Source organism: Heterodontus francisci, chromosome 38 (genome assembly GCF_036365525.1).
Source record: "Heterodontus francisci isolate sHetFra1 chromosome 38, sHetFra1.hap1, whole genome shotgun sequence".
Lineage (NCBI taxonomy): Eukaryota > Metazoa > Chordata > Chondrichthyes > Heterodontiformes > Heterodontidae > Heterodontus > Heterodontus francisci.
The window spans coordinates 11,571,738-11,590,807 of record NC_090408.1 but is presented as its reverse complement, the minus strand read 5'-3'; the positions used below and the strand labels follow the sequence as shown (position 1 = coordinate 11,590,807).

The 19,070-nt window shown below is 42.9% G+C and overlaps 2 protein-coding genes across 2 annotated transcripts in view; one reads left to right on the top strand and one right to left on the bottom strand.

Annotated features, from left to right (window-relative positions):
* Positions 1 to 3,387, top strand: part of stard5 (StAR related lipid transfer domain containing 5) — a 62,908-nt gene extending 59,521 nt beyond the window's left edge. Inside the window, exon 6 of the mRNA XM_068017728.1 lies at positions 1,614 to 3,387. Coding sequence (XP_067873829.1) covers positions 1,614 to 1,764 — 151 coding nt within the window. The 3' untranslated portion in view covers positions 1,765 to 3,387. The remainder of the gene's footprint in view (positions 1 to 1,613) is intronic.
* A 5,366-nt stretch (positions 3,388 to 8,753) lies between these two features.
* Positions 8,754 to 19,070, bottom strand: part of il16 (interleukin 16) — a 67,527-nt gene continuing 57,210 nt past the window's right edge. The window contains exons 12-14 of the mRNA XM_068017727.1: positions 17,070 to 17,310; positions 15,732 to 15,863; positions 8,754 to 10,784 (exon numbers count right to left, since the gene is read on the bottom strand). Of these exons, the coding sequence (XP_067873828.1) occupies positions 10,570 to 10,784; positions 15,732 to 15,863; positions 17,070 to 17,310 (588 nt within the window). The 3' untranslated portion in view covers positions 8,754 to 10,569. The remainder of the gene's footprint in view (positions 10,785 to 15,731; positions 15,864 to 17,069; positions 17,311 to 19,070) is intronic.

The window sequence follows — 19,070 nt, the reverse complement described above, 5'->3', positions numbered from 1 at the left end:
TGCCCCTGAGAAACTGGTTTGTTTCTCAGCTAACGGGTCTGTAATTGCTTTTGCATTATAGTGAAAAAGAAAAACCCAAATCCGTTATCGGTAACCATAATTCTGCTCATAAATTCAAAGCATGATGCTCATGCAAGCATGTTTGAACATCTATTTATAATATCATTGAGTTCAATGAAATGACAAATGTAAAATCACAGTCTAACTGGTAGTAGTTAATTTATGAATGGGATCACTCCCCATGATCGAAGAGGCACTACCCAGGCATTGGAGGGTCTTCACATGACCCCCATATGCGAGCACACTTGCCTTGGAGCAAAAAGTAGCCACTTAAATGCTATTTTCACCGATCAAAATCCTGCAGGGATGTGTGAAATTGTTCTATGAGAAGACTATCCAAGATTAACTTGGCTTCAACTGCCAGACCATGATTACAACCAGTACAACAGCCGGACATCACTGTAATAGCACAGGGAAAGCTGTGGACCTCCTGAGGCTCAACTTGGATTATTCATATTCATTGCCCATTTCTTATCATGACAACTGAGTGGCTTGATAGGCCACTTCATAGGGCATTAGGCGTCAGAGATAATATGGACTAGTCACAAGTAGTCCAGGTGGGCTAGGAGCAGCAGATTTTCTTCCGGTCGTGTAGCACGTTTGATATGATGTTTGTCCATAATGATTGGAAAGCAACCATTACTCATTATTAACTCCATGTACCATTATGCAAACAATACTTTTGACTGTTCCACTCCAGCCCAAAGTTGTTGTCTCCATGAAGATTTGCACCATCAAAAACTATACAATTGTCAATATTGAGTGCAAACGCTATTTTTTAATTAACATTCCTGCCTTTGTCCCCATTGTTATACATGCTTTTCACAAAGCATAAAAGCAACTGGAAGTTCGGGCATAGGAATGAATGATGGGGATAACAATCAAATAATCTATAACATGACAAATAATTCTATTCTGTAATTATGTGTATGCACGTTTCAACTTCCCTTCTGGTGCAAGTTTTTCTGATTGGATCAGTATGTGAAAGCTGAGTCCTCTGACTTTTGTGTGAGAGTTTCCCTTAATTGTGATTGTGACAGATTAACCCTAGCGTCTTTTTCCAAACAAATAAATAATAGCCATGATGTGATTAAAGTGCAATTTTTCTGAGGTTGCTAAACTATTTGGCCTGTTTATACCAGCCCCAAACTCAGTGCATATGAGCAATTTCGAAACTGCAGCATGAGTGCAATTGATTAGATCCAACTACTCAATAATCGCCTAAATTTCTATCTTTGAGAAATATTTGCCGTCTTTCCAACCATGTTAGAAATTGGGAACAGGAGCTCCTCCTGTTTAAAATTGTTGTTCTGGACATTAGGGAACCATCAGCAAAACTTGACATTGGAAATTTGCTCCCATGACATCAGGACAGTTGAAGAGCTAACCTCATTTTATTCACACTGAGTAAAGGAAATTGTGGGGCAGACAGGACTTTTGGGAGATTAGCTTACTTGGAGCTTGCCTTGGGAAAAGGTTGTGTCAGAGCAAGGCTAGATTGTGGGTGGCAGCAAGTGTATTCAGACTAATTTATATGTGTGTTTCATTTTTAGAGAGCCACAGAAGACTCGCTTGACTATGTTCTTTCAGACTGACCTTGGTGGGTATCTCCCACAGTCAGTGTTGGACTCTTTCTTTCCATCTAATATGACTGAGTTTTACAGCAATCTGGCAAAAGCCGTGAAGACTTTTAAAGCTCGATGAATGAATCTCCCTCTATCTTTGCACGCCTTCCCCTACAAAACCTCTGATTTTGTTTTCCTGCATTGAACATCATTACTTAATTTTTGGTTTGAGGGTATTTTTGGACTTGATTTTCCACTTTTTAAAAAATAAAAACATTTTTACCATTATTTTAGGAGAAATATTGATCAGTATAAGGAAATGGGATAATTTGAAATTATAAAGTGAGGACCAAAAAGGACTGATTGGCATTGATAAATTTAAAAAAGTTTGATTAAAAGAAGCATTTAAATATTTTTCCATTAATTGGATATCTAATTGAAAATTTTTGTGCTAAGATACAATATGTATACTTTTTTAGTCCTAAGCTAAAACTTGCCCAACAATGAATCATAAATTTGTATTTTTCTAATTGTTTAGAGCACAAAGGGATGTTCAGCAAATAGTGCCCCTTATTTAAATATGACTTTAACATGGTCAGGATTGGTTAATGGTTAGCAAAATGTAAAATGGGAGGGATGGGTTAGAGAAAAATATACTGGCCATTGGAATACAACATGTCCTTAAACTTCCTGCCATTACAAGAACATTTGGACAGTTTGTTTTGCAACTTCCTTCGGCATTATCCTGGAGTAGAACTTGAACTACGTGCAGTCACACAGCAAGCAGTACCCTCTGTGTAAAGCTCCTTAACTAGCATAACTGGTGTTGAAAAGTTGAGAGTGGGGCCTAACTTCTGAACACATTCGCAACTACTGAGAGTAGTCCCTGCAAATGTCACAGCATTCCTATTTTTAAAGTAAGTGCAGCAAGGTTCCAAAGAGTATTTAATGTCCAATAGCCATCTTAGCAGATATTCAATATTGGTGTCCTCCAGGAAGGCTCCACAGATGACAGTGCTGTCAGCATGTTTTGGAACATATTCATCTCTTCAAGCAACATGCTTTCCAGTAATTTACTACCTTGCATGTAAATGGTAAAAACAATATAGTTACATTTGTGGAGAAATGTTCCATGTAAAAGTCTCCAGTTGTACGAATGCTTTAAAGTCTTGCATCTCTCCAAGTACTGAGTCCTGGTGATGTATATATTTATTTTAATTGCCTTTTTAAGTTACTAACCCCCACCCTTTAAATTGACGCTGTTCCCTAAAGGATGGGGATCTGTTTGTAAAACCTTCCAAGTGTATGGAATTTGGTTGAATTTTAAATTCTATCTTTTAATGAAAAAGGGGATTTAACTTGCACCAGCATTTAGAAAGGGCATTAGTTCTGTATATACACAGGCCAGTGATGTGACGCTTGCACAGCTCATTGTTAACTGTGTACTGTATATTTATATGTTAATGTAAAAGCATTTATTGACTTTTATTACAAAAGTTTTTTTGGTTGGGTCCAAGAAATTTTAGTATATAATTGTGATTTGAGATTGATTTTTGTTTTCACTTGCACTTTTTTAATAGGTTATGATGTTGGATTTTGTATAATTGAAAAATTGCTTATTTATTTGAAAGCAACTCCTTTCATAGCTTCACAAATTGAAGAAACTGTTGTCCCTGTACTGCAAGTTACTGTGTGCTTGGCAATTCATGCTGGAAAGACACATTAAAAACTCACCTCTCAATGTTTTCAACCTGACTGTTAATTGTGACTATTGAAAATCCTTCTATAGTATCAAAATCCTTTTTGGGGAGCATATTAAAAGAAAAATCTTGAAACAAAATGCATTTAGTGTCCAGTCTGCCATTTTGAAATCTACAGAGCTTTGGGAAGGAAGAATTGATAAGACGAATTTTAACTCTGGTGCTCCTTCTATGTGACAGGAATTGCGTGGTGAGCTGTATTTGTAGTTACAATGGATGCAGCATGTACTGCCTGCCTGACCTGAAATCTGTCTTTCCTTACATCAGAATCCTTATTATAACAATCCACGTGGTAAATTCTGTGATTTGAAAAAAAAATGTTTCAAATGCACTTTTACTTCTGCTATCACTAAAAAAAAAAAATTGTTTATTAAAAAAAAATTAAACCACTTTCCAAACAATTTTTGTCCTCGGTCTTTGGTATAGAGGATGAGGATAAAGTACCAGAGATTTAGGAAAAGTAAGAAATCAAGGAGAGAGACTTTAGATTTAATGTAGATAAAAAGAGATAATGGAGAAAGTAGAGACTGAAGATAAACAAATCTCCAGAACTCGATGGTTTTGATCCCAGGGTGTTAAAAGAAGTAAATGAGGAAATTGTTGCTATTTTCATCGTGATCTGCCAAAACACTCAATTCAGAAATAGTTCCCTTTGATTGGGAAATTACCAATGTCACTTCAGTGTTTAAGAATGAAAAGAGACATAAGCAAGAAAGTCAGAAACTGCTTAGTCTAATTATCCATTGTTGTGGTGAAGTTATTAGAATTTTATTGTGGACAGAGTAACTAAGCACTTGGACAAACATGAAGTAACCAGAGAGCCAGCATGGATATGTAAAGGGTAAGTCAGGTCGAAAGAACCTAATTGATTTTTAATATTTATTTATTTATTCGTGGGATGTGGGCATTGCTGACAATGCCAATATTTATTGCTAGTTGCGCTTGAAAAGGTGAGCTATCCCTCGAGCTGCTGCAGTCCATGTGCGAAAGGTACTCCCACTGTGGTAGAAGGGAATTCCAGGATTTTGACACTCAGAATTTGAGGAGGTAACTAATGTGGTAAATAAGCAAATATATGGATGCTGTTTATGTAGATTTCCAGAAGGTTTCACACAAAAGAGTTAACAAAAATTAGAACACGTAGAATTGGTGTCAACATATTGAAATGGATAGGGAATTGGGTAGCAGGTAGATGATGAGTGTGGATAATGGGTATGTATACCAAGTGGCAGATGTGACTAGTGGTGTTCTCTCCACTCGCTTCCCCCCGCCGCCCCCTAAACCCCCATAGCCCCTTTTCAACTTTTCACTATGTGACATGAGTGAAGGAATAGAGAGCCTTGTATCTAAGTTTGCTGATGACGCCTAGTGTAGAGGGAACAAAAGTTGCAAAGGGACATTGACAGATTGTGAGTGGCCAAAATCGGTAGATGGAGTTCAATGAAGGGAAATGTGAAATAATCCACTTTTGGACCGAAAAGTATTTTCTAATAGTGAGAAGCAAGGAACTGGAGGAGTAGAGAGATTTAAGGGTCCAAGTACAGAAATCACTAAGCTAGTGGACAAGTACAAAACAATAATTGAAAAGGCAAATTGAATATTGGTCTTTGTTTCAAAGCGGTAAGTGTGTTACAACTATACAGAGCTCTGGTTTGACCCCCATCTGGAGTACTGCGTTCAGTTCCAGGCAGTGTGCCACAGGAATACTGGCCTTCAAAGAGGTGCAGTGCAGATTCACCAGAATGATACTGAGGCCAAAAAGGATTAAATTATGTCTGGTCTATGCAACCCATCCTTGACTTCTCTTGAGTTTAGAAGATTAACGGATGATCTAATGGAGTTGTTTCAGATGATTAAAGAATTTGAGAGGGTAGATAGAAACTGTATCCTCTGGTGGGTGAATTCAGTACATGTGGGTGTCACCTTAAAATTAGAGCTAGGCCTTTCGTGATGTTAGGAACTATTTCTTCATACAAAGAGTAATGGAAAGCTAGATCACTCACAAAGCATTAAGATTAGATCAATGTCATGAAATGTCATCAGTTGGAACCTTGCCTTAGACTTTTACTGGAAATTCTTACAGATAACATTTTTAAAAAGAAAAGCTGGCAGTCAAGATGGCCACTGCAATTTATGTATGAAACACCATGGGGACATGACTGACTCAGCCAAGTCAGAACAATGGGGTGCTCTCTGATTAAATTACCTGAAATGGCCTTATCAATGCGGTCGTCAGACTTCAAAAGAGACAGCACCCGCCCCCCCCCCCCACCCCACCAAGTGTGATAGGCAGCCTGAGAGGTAAAGCCTTGAATCTCGAGAAAATTCCAGAAGGATCTCATTAAAACACAGAGGTTTGATAATGTCACATGACTGCTTGTGCAGCTGGGGAGAGACTAATTTTTTTAAACAGAAGCAGAGGAACTGTAAGCCGTCAAGGGAGCAGCTCTCTCTTTCTCCAATCAGACCACCACAGCCAGCAACTAGGGGACAAGGGTCAAAACTCCTTCTTCCTTCTGGAGTCTGAGAAGCAAGCCCGCAACCATGCACGTAGCCCAGAAAGGATTTCAGGGTTACAAATTCAACTGGAGACCCTGGGGCTGATAAACTGTATTTAAATTCCATTTATTCTGGATTCTACTCCAGCCACCCAAAGCTGTTTTACCCTCTGTAATCTATTTGTGTGTGTGAGACTCTCGGGTGAATGTGTAGCATATTTTAGTAATTTTAACCAGTTTAGAGTGTTAAGGATAATAAACTGACATCTTTCTTGTTTAAACTCAAGAAAACCTGTCTGATTCGTTCCTTTGCAATTACATTAGAGGAACAGGAGCAAGCGCTGAGGTGGTAGATTCAATCACTGCGCTTAAAAAAAAAAGGATTAGAGCGAGAGATACAGCACTGAAACAGGCCTTTTGGCCCACCGAGTCTGTGGCAACCATTTATACTAATCCTACATTAATCCCATATTCCCTACCTACATTAAGGGCAATTTACAATGGCCAATTTACCTATCAACCTGCAAGTCTTCGGCAGTGGGAGGAAACCGGAGCACCCGGCAGAAACCCACACAGTCACAGGGAGAACTTGCAAATTCCACACAGGCAGTACCCAGAACTGAACCCAGGTCGCTGGAGCTGTGAGGCTGCGGTGCTAACCATTGTGCCGTCCTTGGATAAACTCTGTTATGGTCAAATCAGAGAAGGGGTGCCTGAGACCCCTTCCCCACCTGGTTGTAACATCAATTAAAAATTTCAAAACTAAAATGTTTGTTGGGTAAGGGTATTAAGGGTTACGGAATCGAGGGTAGATGGAGTTTAGATCATGATTGATCTGTATTTAACTTCATGGTGGAACAGACTGGGCACTGAATGGCCTAATCCTGATCCTATGTTCCTCCCTTCTCACTTAGTGAAGAAATAGGTCTCTGTGGGGGGTTAAGGATGATTTAACAACTCAACCGTCAGCTTCCCATTTATGTTTTTCCTTTTTTAATATCTTGTTTATAAGTTGAACAATTTTTTGCATCTCTCACAGGCTCCATTGTTTGAAAATAATATTTTATGATGGCCCGTTTGTAGGCTTGTTTCCCATCATGTTTTTTTTTTTATTTTGGCACCGATATCCGCAAGTAATGAGGTTGTGTTTGAACAATGTCACACTCAGTGTTGCTGTTCAGTCAGATGCAGAATACAATTTCATTTTGGGAAAAAGCAAGAGACGATCACAGCCCTTTGAAATACTTTACCGCTGTAACTTCTGTGCTGTTCTTGCCTCTCTTGCCATCTATTCTCCGAAAAGATCTACAAGACTAATCTCTTGGGGTGATGGGGCAATTTTTCTGTATTTTTATCTTTTGAACTGGTACAATTCTGTGGATTTTTCCTCAATGTAGTTTTAGAATTTGTCCTGCTTTTTTTTCATTTTTTGTGCCCATCAGACTTGACTGACAATCACCATTCTTAGCCGCCTAACCAAATTACTGAGAAATCCACATAACTAGAGCTTTGTTGCCTGAAATTCACACTGAGCCCAAAGAGCACAGACTTGCTTGAAGGGGCAGGGTAGGAGAGAATTTTATGCCGGTGGCAGGGGTGTCGACATCAGGGGAAACCTATGCTGAGATCCCCGTGTCACCTCTTTTCCAGAAGGCCTGTGAATTTAGTGCCAATCGGGTACCTAAGTGAACAGCGGCGGGCCTTCCATAAGATTTAGGACCCCGTTGCAGGAAGTCCTGTCCTTGGGCTGCCGTCCAATCAGAGGCCAGCAGCTGCAGCGCCACTGCGGAAGCAGTAGCGGCTGCTGCTGGAGATGACCGTCATGGAAGGTGAGGACCCTTGCTGGACCCAAGCCTCAGGTAGGTCAGAGTGGGAGGGGCCTCGCAAGGTGGGGGGTCGCAGGGGAGGGGGGGAGTTGGCAGCAAGGGCAGGCGTCTGGCCCTCAGTGCCCCCCCCCCCACCCCAAGGCTGGGACCCTCATTCAGGCACTGTGCCTTTGAGCAAGGGACACTCCACTCCACTCCCACCCCAACCTCACCACCAAAATACAGCCCCCACAGTTTTTTATGCCATGCTTCCCATGCGGTGACAGGGCCACCTGCCACACAGCTAATTGCGGGAAAAGGCTCTTAATTGGGGGTTAATTACCCAGTTAAGGGCCTCAATTGGAGGCATGGCGGGAAGACCGTTCACAGACCTGCCCGCCCCAGACTAAATTTTGGCAGAGGTGGGATGGTGGCGGGAACACCCTCCCGCCACCACCCCACCCAATTTTATTGCTGTTCCCACCTCCAAACCCACCACGGGGAGAGCAGAAAATACCCCCCTGAAGCTGTAAATGCGGTAACAGTACTGTTAGCTTTTAAGAAAGAACTTGCACTTGTCAAGAGTCAGCCTTGGCTCAATGGTAGCATTCTCGCCTCCAATAAAGAAGCTTCAAGTCCCACTGCAGAGATTTGAGCATAAAGATCTTGGCAGTCACTCTAGTGCGGAACTGAGGTAGTGCCGTCTTTCGGATGAGGCGTTAAACCGAGGTCCGGGATGCTCCTCAGGTGTACATAAAAGATCCCATGGTGCTATTTAGAAGTAGTGCAAGGGAATTCTCCCTTGCCAACATCTCTGTCCTGGCCAGCATTCATCCCTCAACCAACACCTAAAGCAGATTATCTGGCCATTATCACATTGCTGTCTGTGGGATCTTTGTATGCAAATTGACTGCTGTGTATCCCACATTGCAGCAGTAATTACACTTCAAAAGTACTTAATTGGTTGTAAAGTACTTTGGGATATCCTGAGGTTGTGAAAGGTGCTATATAAATGCAAATCTTTTGTTTCTGTATTTGCAATAACTGTGAGGGTTGAATCCAGACTGATGTCACATGATGTCTTTATTTTGTATAATTGGTGCAAATTCTTAACAGAGATCAAAACAGTGAACCATTTTTTTAAACTGCAATCTTGCTGAAGACACAGCCAAGTGTGTTGTGCTGTTCACGATTACATGAAAACTAGGGAATGATTAAAGATGTGTGCGGATTTTTAACAGCGTTAACCAGTCAGAATCTTAATAGGCTTTGGTGCATTGAGATACAAAAGCAAAGATGATGGAATACTCAGCAGGTCAGTCTGTATCTGTAAAGAAAAAGGGCAGGTTAACATTTGAGGTTTTTCAGGTTCTCTGAAACCTTAACCATTTTCTCTTTACAAGTGCTGCTCTGTGTTTTCTCTTTTTGTTTCAAAATTCCAGTATTTTTTTATTCCTAGATGATAATCAGGCGATTGTCACAGTATTCTGGAATAGGTTGGAGATTCTTCTTAAGCCACAGGGTACTCTATGAATTATTCAGCTTTCATCGGGGTTGCCCAAGTTGACAGTTTTCAGTTATGACATTGCAACTAACCTCTGTTCAGAAATGAATGATGTAGGCAAGTTAAATATGAACAAGTTAGCATTTGTAATCAGCTTGCATTTATAAAGCTTTGTTAATGTAGAAAAAGTTCCAAGGTGCTTCACAGACAAATAAGCAAATTGGATTCTGTATGAAAGGAGATGTGAGGAGGAAGTCAAAGTGGTGGGTTTTGGAGGAGAGGGATGTGGAGAGGCAGAGGGGTTGAAGGAGATGTTTCTAGATCATGGAGACTAAACAGTGCTACTAATGGTGCAGTGACTGGTGGGGTTGATGAAGGGTGCAGGGGGGCAGTGCTACAGGAGGACAAAATTGGAGCAATGGAGAATTTTAGAGGAAGAGTTGTAGGGCTGATGGAGATTATAGAAATAGGAACGGTTGAAACCATGAGGGAACTAAAAATGAACATTTTAAGTTTGAGGCATTGGGGTTAAATAACAAATGCTCAGTGAGAACAAGGGTGATGGGTGAGTGAGTCTTGGTCCAGGATATGGTACAGATAGCAGAGTTTTGGATGAGTTCAATTTATGGAGTGTGGATTATGGAACGCCAGCCAGGAGAGTTTCAGCAGCAGACGGACAGAGGCAGGCAATGGTGCATCAGTGGAAGTAGGTGGTCTTTGTGATGGAGAACATACAGCGCCAGAAACTCCATTTGGCGTTGAGGTTGTAGACAGTATAAACGGGTGGCAGAATGTTGATTTAATTCTAGGCATTTTGCATTTTTTCTTCACATAGGTGCCTTGATGAACCGCTCAGTAAATTAATTTCACATTGTTCATGGAACATTGAATTCAGTGCCCTGCCTTTACAGGGTGTAACTTCTGCACAACGATGGAGTTTGTGTACCTATGACAAAAACTACAGTTAATTAGCGACTGGAAATTCATGAAGCCTTTGTTATGCTCCATGCTTTAATAATAAATGGGCACTGAAAATTCAAAAAGTGCAGCAGTGTAATGAATTCGTCATATGTGCCTGATTGAAGTCTTGTCTAACACTGGTAGATATGGAGAACAGTGTGTGTGTGCTCAAGAGCTGAGTGCAAGCCTGGATTTGGCACAATGTGAGTCTGTGTTGCTCGCTACAGATGAATAAAATTACTTAATAGAGAGAAAAACCTCAATCTGTTCACAGGAAGAGCCAGTTTAAAAGGTTAACAACTCCCATCTGTCATGGTGCATCCCAGTGGACATTAGTATGTAGTACACATTCTAGTTTAACTGAATTATGCGGAACAGATGTCATTGCAGTAAGTTTAGTCGGGCCTTAGTTGGTTATTAGAGGCTTTGTTCAGCATCTTGTGACACCTCTGTGTATTTGTCTGTGCTAGAAATGGGACCTTTCCTCCTAATTACTGCTGTGCTGGGACCATCCGGCAGGGACTTGATGACATTCCAAGCCTCAAAACGGCTGAGACCTTGCAGGATGGTGGTGTTCAGTTGCAGTAGCTCGTCTCCAGGTTGGATAATGTTGCTACGTTCAAGTGCTCCTCCTGTGAGGTGCAGGGGGAAAGAAAAGAAAATTATCTTGGTTAAATGCAAAACAAGACACTGAAAATGCAAGGCAAAACTCTACAGTTTTAACAACACGCTTTGCAAATATTATGAAGGACAGTCGGGTACAGCTGTACACAATAAGGGCATGTGCCCACATTCTGGGTTCTTATTTTCGTTTGTGTAGAGTGAGTCACTGAAGATCCAGGTACTATACCCTCAGGGAGCAGCTGGGGAAGCTCCCCAGTGTAGCTGTCAGTCAAAGGATGGCCCCTTTGTAGACTCAGCTTCCACTCGGAAGCGATTATCATGGGCTGTTTAAGGCAATTGCCCCTCATTACAATTGTGGCTATGCTCAAAGTCCTCCATTGGCTGTAAAGTGGTTTGGAGTGTTTGCGGTTGTGAAAGGTGCTATATTATTGCAAATTTTCTATCCTTCCTTCATTCCATCCATCCTGCCACCTATCCATCCATGCTTCTACTGCATGCTCAGGTAAAGGGAGAATTTGGCACTTCAGTGTATTAGCCTGATCTCCAGCCTCCTGGAATGTACCACTAAAATAAAAACAAAATACTGCGGATGCTGGAAATCTGAAATAAAAACAAAATGTTGGAAAAACTCAGCAGGTCTGGCAGCATCTGTGGAGAGAGAAGCAGAGTTAACGTTTCAGGTCAGTGACCCTTCTCCAGAACTGGCAGATATCAGAAATGTAAAAGATTTTAAGCAAGTAAAGCAGGGGTGGGGCAAGAGATAATGAAAGAGAAGGTGTTGATAGGACGAGGTCACGGAATAGCTGACCAGATGGTCATGGAGCAAAGGCAAACAATATGTTAAGGCTGCGTTTGCTGACAACACAGCCAATAGGTGGCGCTCACTGGCACACGTGCAAATGCAGCCTGTTCAACTAAAACGTCATAGTCAGCAACGTTCAGGCAGCTGCCAGGACTAAAGATGGCGCTGCTCAAATAATCACACAAAGGCAACATAAACACATGGCAGCACACAATGGCCGGAGAGATCGGCTGGCTGGGGAATGGCCGGAGAGAGCGGGCGGGGTGGCGGGGAATGGCCGGAGAGAGAGAGCGGGGGTTGGGGGTGGGGAATGGCAGGAGAGAGCGGGCGGTCGAGGTGGGGGAATGGCCGGAGAGAGCGGGAGATGGGGGGGGTGGAATTCTCCACCATACTCTGCTCTCCCCACTTCCCCCCCACACCCTGCTCTCTCCCCACTTCCACCCCACACCCCGCTTCCCCCCACACCCCACTTACCCCTCACGCCGCTTCCCGCCCCGCTCTCTCCCCGCTTCCCCCCCACCCCCCGCTCTCTCCCCACTTCTCCCCCACACCCCGCTCTCTCCTGGCTTCCCCGCTTGCTGTCTCTCCCGCATTATACGATGACGTCATTTGGGCATGCGTGTACCAGTCCTGGCAATTTTGGTGATGACGTCATCTGCGCATGCGCTAACCGGTCCTGGCAATGCGGAACGCAGCGCACGCGCAGAAAGCAGGAGCCCGTTTGCACGTGTGCGCAGGTTGGTGCAGTCGGATGACGTCCCCGCCGGCTGCGTTGTCAAGAATCACTTTGATATGTTAATGGTGTGTTGAAAGACAAAGCATTAGTACAGATACGGTGTTAATGGACTGAAAGCTGAACAGCCACAAGAACAAACATGAATAAAAACAGTGGGTAGGCACAGTAGAAACAAACTGAACAAGCTAAAATAAAATAAACACAAAAGAAAAATAATTAAAGATAAAAGTAAAATGGGGGGCTGTCACGCTCTGAAATTATTGAACTCAATGTTCAGTCCGGCAGGCTGTAGTGTGCCGAATCAGTAAATGAGATGCTGTTCCTCGAGCTTGCGTTGATGTTCACTGGAACACTGCAGCAATCCCAGGACAGAGATGTGAGCATGAGAGCAGGGGGGATAATTGAAATGGCAAGCAACCGGAAGCTCGGGGTCATGCTTTCGGACTGAGTGGAGGTGCTCTGCAAAGCTCCGTTGGTCTCCCCAATGTAGAGGAGACCACATTGTGAGCAGCAAATACAGCATACTACACTGAAAGAAGTACAAGTAAATCGCTGCTTCACCTGAAAGGAGTGTTTGTGGCCTGGGATAGTGAGGAGAGAAGAGGTAAATGGGCAGGTATTACACCTCCTGCGCTTGTAGGGGAAGGTGCCGTGGGAAGGGGACGAGGTGGTGGGGGTAATGGAGGAGTGAACCAGGGTGTCATTAAGGGAAAGATCCCTTCCAAATGCTGACAGGGGAAGGGAGGGGAAGATGCCTTTGGTAGTGGCATCACGCTGGAGGTGGCGTAAATGGCGGAGGATGATCCTTTGGATATGGAGGCTGATGGGGTGGAAAGTGAGGACAAGGGGAACCCTGTCGCGGCTCTGGGAGGGAGGGGAAGGGGTGCGGGTAGAGGTGCGGGAAATGGGCCGGACACAGTTGCGGGCCCTGTCAACCACAGTGGGGGGGAATCCTCGGTTGAGGAAAAAGGAAGACTTATCAGAAGCGCTGTCATGGAAGGTAGCATCATCAGAGCAGATGCGTCGGAGACGGAGAAACTGGGAGAATGGAATGGAGTCCTTACAGGAGGCAGGGTGTAAAGAAGTGTAGTCGAGGTAGCTGTGGGAGTCAGTGGGCTTATCATGAATATTAATAGACAGCCTATCCCCAGAGATGGAGACACCTTCTCTTTCGTTATCTCTTGCCCCACCCCAGCTTTACTTGCTTAAAATCTTTTACATTTCTTATATCTGCCAGTTCTGAAGAAGGGTCACTGACCTGAAACGTTAATTCTGCTCCACAGATGCTGCCAGACCTGCTAAGTTGTTCCAGCACTTTCTGTTTGTATTCCTGGAATGTACCTGCTGGCTTGGACAGTGGGATTGGTGAATTCATCCTTGTGTTATGAAAGTGTGTCTATTTTTTAATATTTTTTTGAGGACTCAAATCTTAGAATTATGGACATTGGTTCATTTTGGAAAATGAAAAGATTCCATGGATGTGTGTTTTTTCTACAAGGGTTACAGAGGTCTTGTTTGAAAACAAACCTTTACTGGATGTCACATGCCTTAAGCTCAATAAACAACGGAAACCTTGGTGACGTGGGGAAGATGTTTATAGAGAAGTGACATGTCAAGATTTATGATGAGAGGGTTTCACTTTTGGGATATTGTTTTGGTTCAGTTGTGGGGCGGACTGTTGAAAGCAGTTGGATTTGTAGCCTGCTAAACAAAAAACACCCAGCTCTTCTTTCTCTACCTCTTTGGGAAAACCCTGCTAATCTAGTGTGTGAGAGCTAAAACCCCTGATGCCACATTTCTCCTGCGACGCTCCTGGAAGGCCAGCCAGATTAATTCTCAACACCACCTGAAAAGAACTGGTCCAGAAAGGTGACCCGTCTACGTGTACGCAGATGCCAGACTGTATGCATTTTTGGGACACGATATATCTCATCCTTTCTTTCTTCAAGAATTAGCAAGTATTTAGCCAAAGTAATCTTTTTTGTCTTTTATTTTGTAAATGACCTCTGCAGAGAGAGAATTTTTTTAACTTTAACATGTGTGTGTGTGTGTGTGTTGAGTATTTAAAAAAGGGAACTTTCATATTTCAATGTGTTAATGCTTTGCTTCTTTACTGGATAAGTCTTGTTTTATATTAAACTGATAATGTTGTTGTTTATTAAAGAAACCTGGTTGGTGTATTTTATCCTGGGATAAAGAGTAGAGTATATGATTACCCAGTTACCGAGACGGTCAAACATTTAAATATATGTTGTGACCTGTGGAGAAGTGGAAATAGAAAAGACAGTTTCAGTCTTATTGACAAGATTGCAGAAGGTTTATCTGTACTCCTTTCACTGACGTGCTGAGGGGATTATGATTTTTTTAAAGAGCTGTTATTTTCACTGAGCGAAGTGACCCAATCCTCGCTGACTTGTGAACTCAATACCTTGTAAGAAAAGTTCTTTTTAAAAATTTGACCACAAATAAAAAGCAATTCGCCAAATCCCTGTACCGTACATCCAAAAGGATTGCTGATTGAGGAACTAGGGTAGACGATCTGATTTCGGGCCCCTGACACGTACTCTCACCTGCGAGGAATGCACATCAGAAAATCTCTCAAAAACAGTCCACAATTTCCCACCATGTGCAAGCATTAGGAAATTGGCCCTGTAACTTTCATACCTTACTGTTGTCGATGGACCTCACGCATCCAGTCATAGGAAAATGGCATTTTCTAGCAGATATTAGAACGCAGCCCATCTTATTACCTCCTACCAGCCTGGTAGTGACATGATACAACATAATGGAGTTGTTCACTAATTGTAACAACCAATCTCTATCAATTAGTGTACATCAGACCCAGATATGAGGTGAAGACCCCCCACCCAGTCACGGAAAGCTTTGAGAATCAGAGGAAGGATTTGATCCTCAGTGAAGTTGTTTTTCAGATGCAAGTAGTATCAATTTCTGGGGTCCCCAAAACCACCTAAAGACATCAACTCCAGTATTGGTGCCATGCCAAGAATCTTCCACCAACAAAAAAGCACCCCCTGAGGGCCAATGCTAGTCCGTAAACACCTTCCACCTCCCATTGTTCTCGCTGCATCCCCCAACACTCCGAGACTTGCACCAGGGCTGTTGTTGGTGAGGTGAGACCCGAAATTCATATTTTTGAAATGGGCAGGCTGCCTCAGAAGGCATGACAGGCACCGGCATCTCACCCAATTATAGAAATGGGGCCCGAGGCCAATCTTGGGTGAGCCTCAGGCCTCCTGCTGTCTGCACACAGAAATGAGCCATAACCAATTTCTACCCCATGGGTTGAAAGTCACCTATCCCTCCCAAGCATGCTACATTCACCACATGTCATTTCTCAAATTACTCATATATTTGCAAAAGCCACACCTTAGCCAGTTGTCCTGCTATTTTGCTTACCTTTAAAAATCCGGTTGATAATTAATGGTTTGTCTCCGTGAATGGAGCCCTTTCCTCCTTCCAAACTGAAGCCCAAACCTCCTGCGTTTTTTTCAAGTTCCACAGTGAAAGTGTTCAATTTATCTTCTGCTGCTGTAAGTAGTAACAACAATGGCCTGGTCAGTGAAATAACTTCTTGTTCAGACCTATCACACTTTTTGATCAGGTACAAGACAGCGAGGGAGTAGATTAGCAACTTGCTATCCCAGCATACAAAAATGGCAGGCAAGAAAATACCAACTGGTTCATCACGCCTGCCAAGCAACTCAAGGGTAATACATTGATCCATAAGTTAATGAGACAATGATGACCGCAGCTAGAGATATTCTAGATTGTTGCATAGCCTCCCCCTCAGAGGATTTCAATGACATTACCATCGCTGAATCCCCCACTATCAACATCCTGGGGGCTACCATTGACCAGAAACTGAACTGAAGTAGCCATATAAATACCGTGGCTGCAAGAGCAGGTCAGAGGCTAGGAATCCTGCGGCGAGTAACTCACCTCCTGACTCCCCAAAGCCTGTCCACCATCTACAAGGCACAAGTCAGGAGTGTGATGGAATAATCTCCACTTGCCTGGATGGGTGCAGCTCCAACAACACTCAAGAAGCTCGACACCATTCAGGTCAAAGCTGCCCTTTTGATTGGCACCACATCTACAAACATTCACTCCCACCACCACTGACGCACAGTGGCAGCAGTGTGTACCATGCACAAGATGCACTGCAGCAACGCACCAAGGCTCCTTAGACAGCACCTTCCAAACCCACAACCTCTACCAACTCGAAGAACAAGAGCAGCAGATGCATAGGAACACGACCACCTGCAAGTTCCCCTCCAAGTCACACACCATCCTGACTTGGAACTATCTCGCCGTTCCTTCACTGTCGCTGGGTCAAAATCCTGGAACTCCCTTCCTAACAGCACTGTGGGTGTACCTACCTTACATGGACTGCAGCGGTTCAAGAAGGCAGCTCACCAACACCTTCTCAAGGGCAATTAGGGATGGGCAATAAATGCTGGCATAGCCAGTGACGCCCACATCCCATAAATGAATGAAAAAAAACATTGGGTTTGTAGCTAGGTGGACAGGATGTATCCATTCTTGGCAGGGTTAGTCCTGCCTTACAGGAACATCTGTCAATCTTACAGTGCCACTCATAGCATCACATTGTCCAAACAGCATGGCAATCAAAACCTGTGACTTTAATTGGTCCAGGAAGGTTTATAGAGATGCGTTCAAGCCTGTTTGCCAAAAAAAGGATTGAAATTAAACTATTTCTAAGGAAATGCTAACCTGAGCTTATGGGATTCTCAGTTGATGAGCATTCAGTTGATGTACTGAGCTTGCTTTCACCTTCCTTGGCCTTGTGTATCACAACCACTGCTTGCTTTGGCAGTCGAGCTTGGCGCAAAATCGTCAGAGCCTCATTGTGAGTCACCCCTTCCAGCGATTGTCCATTGATCGACAAAATCTCATCTCCTTTTTGAACGGTTCCTTCCTGAGCTGCCAGTCCATTCGGAAACACTCTATGAACCTGTTGGTGAAGGGGAAAGGTAGAAATCGGTTCACAGCAAATTTATTAGCCAACTGGGAAGTTTGCCTCCTTTAGCTAGGCACTGTCTCCACACATTGTCTGTTCCAGTCTAGGAGCTTTCCACAAACAAATGTCACCATTACTATGCAAACATATATAATGATTTGCTTAGACCCCATCTGGAGTAACTGCATTCAGTTCTGGGCACTGCACCTCAGGAAGGATATATTGGCCTTGGATGCGGGTGCAGTGCAGATTTACCAGAATGATACTAGGGGTAATGGGGTTAAATTTATGAGCAAAGGTTTCAAAGACTAGGGTTGAATTCCCTTAAGTAAAGATTAATTAGTGATCTATTTGAGATGTTTAAGATAATTAAAGGAGTTAGTGGACAAAAATTATTTCCTCTAGTGAGGAGTCCAGAACTAAAATTAGAGCAAGGTTATTCAGCGGTAATGTCAGTACTTCTTCATACAAAGGGCAGTGGAAATTTGGAACTCTCCCACAAAAAGCTGTTGAGGCTGGAGGTCAACTGACAAAATCAAAACTGAGATGAATAGATTTTTATTAGGCAAGGGTAATGGAATCGAGGCAGGAAAATGGATTTATGTTACAGATTAGTCGTGATCTAACTGAATGGTGGAACAGACTCAAAGGGCTGAATGGCCTACTCCTGTTCCTGTGTTCCTGGAAATAGATATCCTCTTTCCTGGTGTAGTAGTGGGTGTTGAGTTTTATATGTGGAAAGAGTCAGGACAAGAGAACATTGGGCCTCGTCTATCTTCGCAGCACAGACCTCTGTCACTGGGTCTGAGGGGAAAATACTCCATTTTACTCTGCATGAATCTGCAAAGTTGTCAAGTTCATTAGGTAAATTTGAAGATTTTTTGTCAAAAACGGGAATTGGCGGATGTGTTGCCTGTGATAGGTGTTGGTGGTGGGGTAAGGTGTCTCATCGGCAGTGTGTACGCAGAATACAAAGGCTCTCAGATCCTATGCTCATGACTCTTAGCAATTATCACGAGAGGGGGAATAGCCAATGATGCAAATCTTGGTTTAAGAAAAATAATTCAATCAGGCAGGATTCTTAAAGGCAGGAACATAGGAACCAGAGTAGGCCATTCTGCCCCTTGGGCCTGTTCTACCAGTCAATAGAATCATAGCTGATCTGTACCTCAACTCCACTGACCCTTACACAACAAAAATCTCAAAATTCTAATTGTACTCCAGCAACATTTGAAGCAACATTCCCGATTTCTTTTTGAGAAAAAATACTTCCTGATTTCCCTTCTAATTTTAAGATTATGTCCCTTCATTCTTGATTTCCCCAACCAGGGGAAATTGTTTCCCTGTATCTATCCTATCCATTCCTTTCAACATTTTAAACACAAACCATCAAGGCCCACTCACTACATTTATTAATACAGATTATTTATAGTACGTTTATCTTACTCTAATAGGCATACTAACTCCATGCTTATTTTGGGGAGTGGGATCTAGGAATCCTGTCACAGATCCCTGAGCTCTGATCCCTTGCCAGGCAGAACTAGTCCCTCTCCCCCAAAGCAACAAGGAAAAGTCACACAGTCTTCACATCCCAGTGACAAAAATCATTAACCACCTAGGGAGAGGAGTCTGGCCTGCATCCAATAAATGGCCAATGCACCCAAAAGGGAACAAATCACCTCTGTGGATTAATTGAATCCAGTTAAACACTTTTATAGGATCTCTTTGTCTGGGAGTAGGCGACTGGATATATT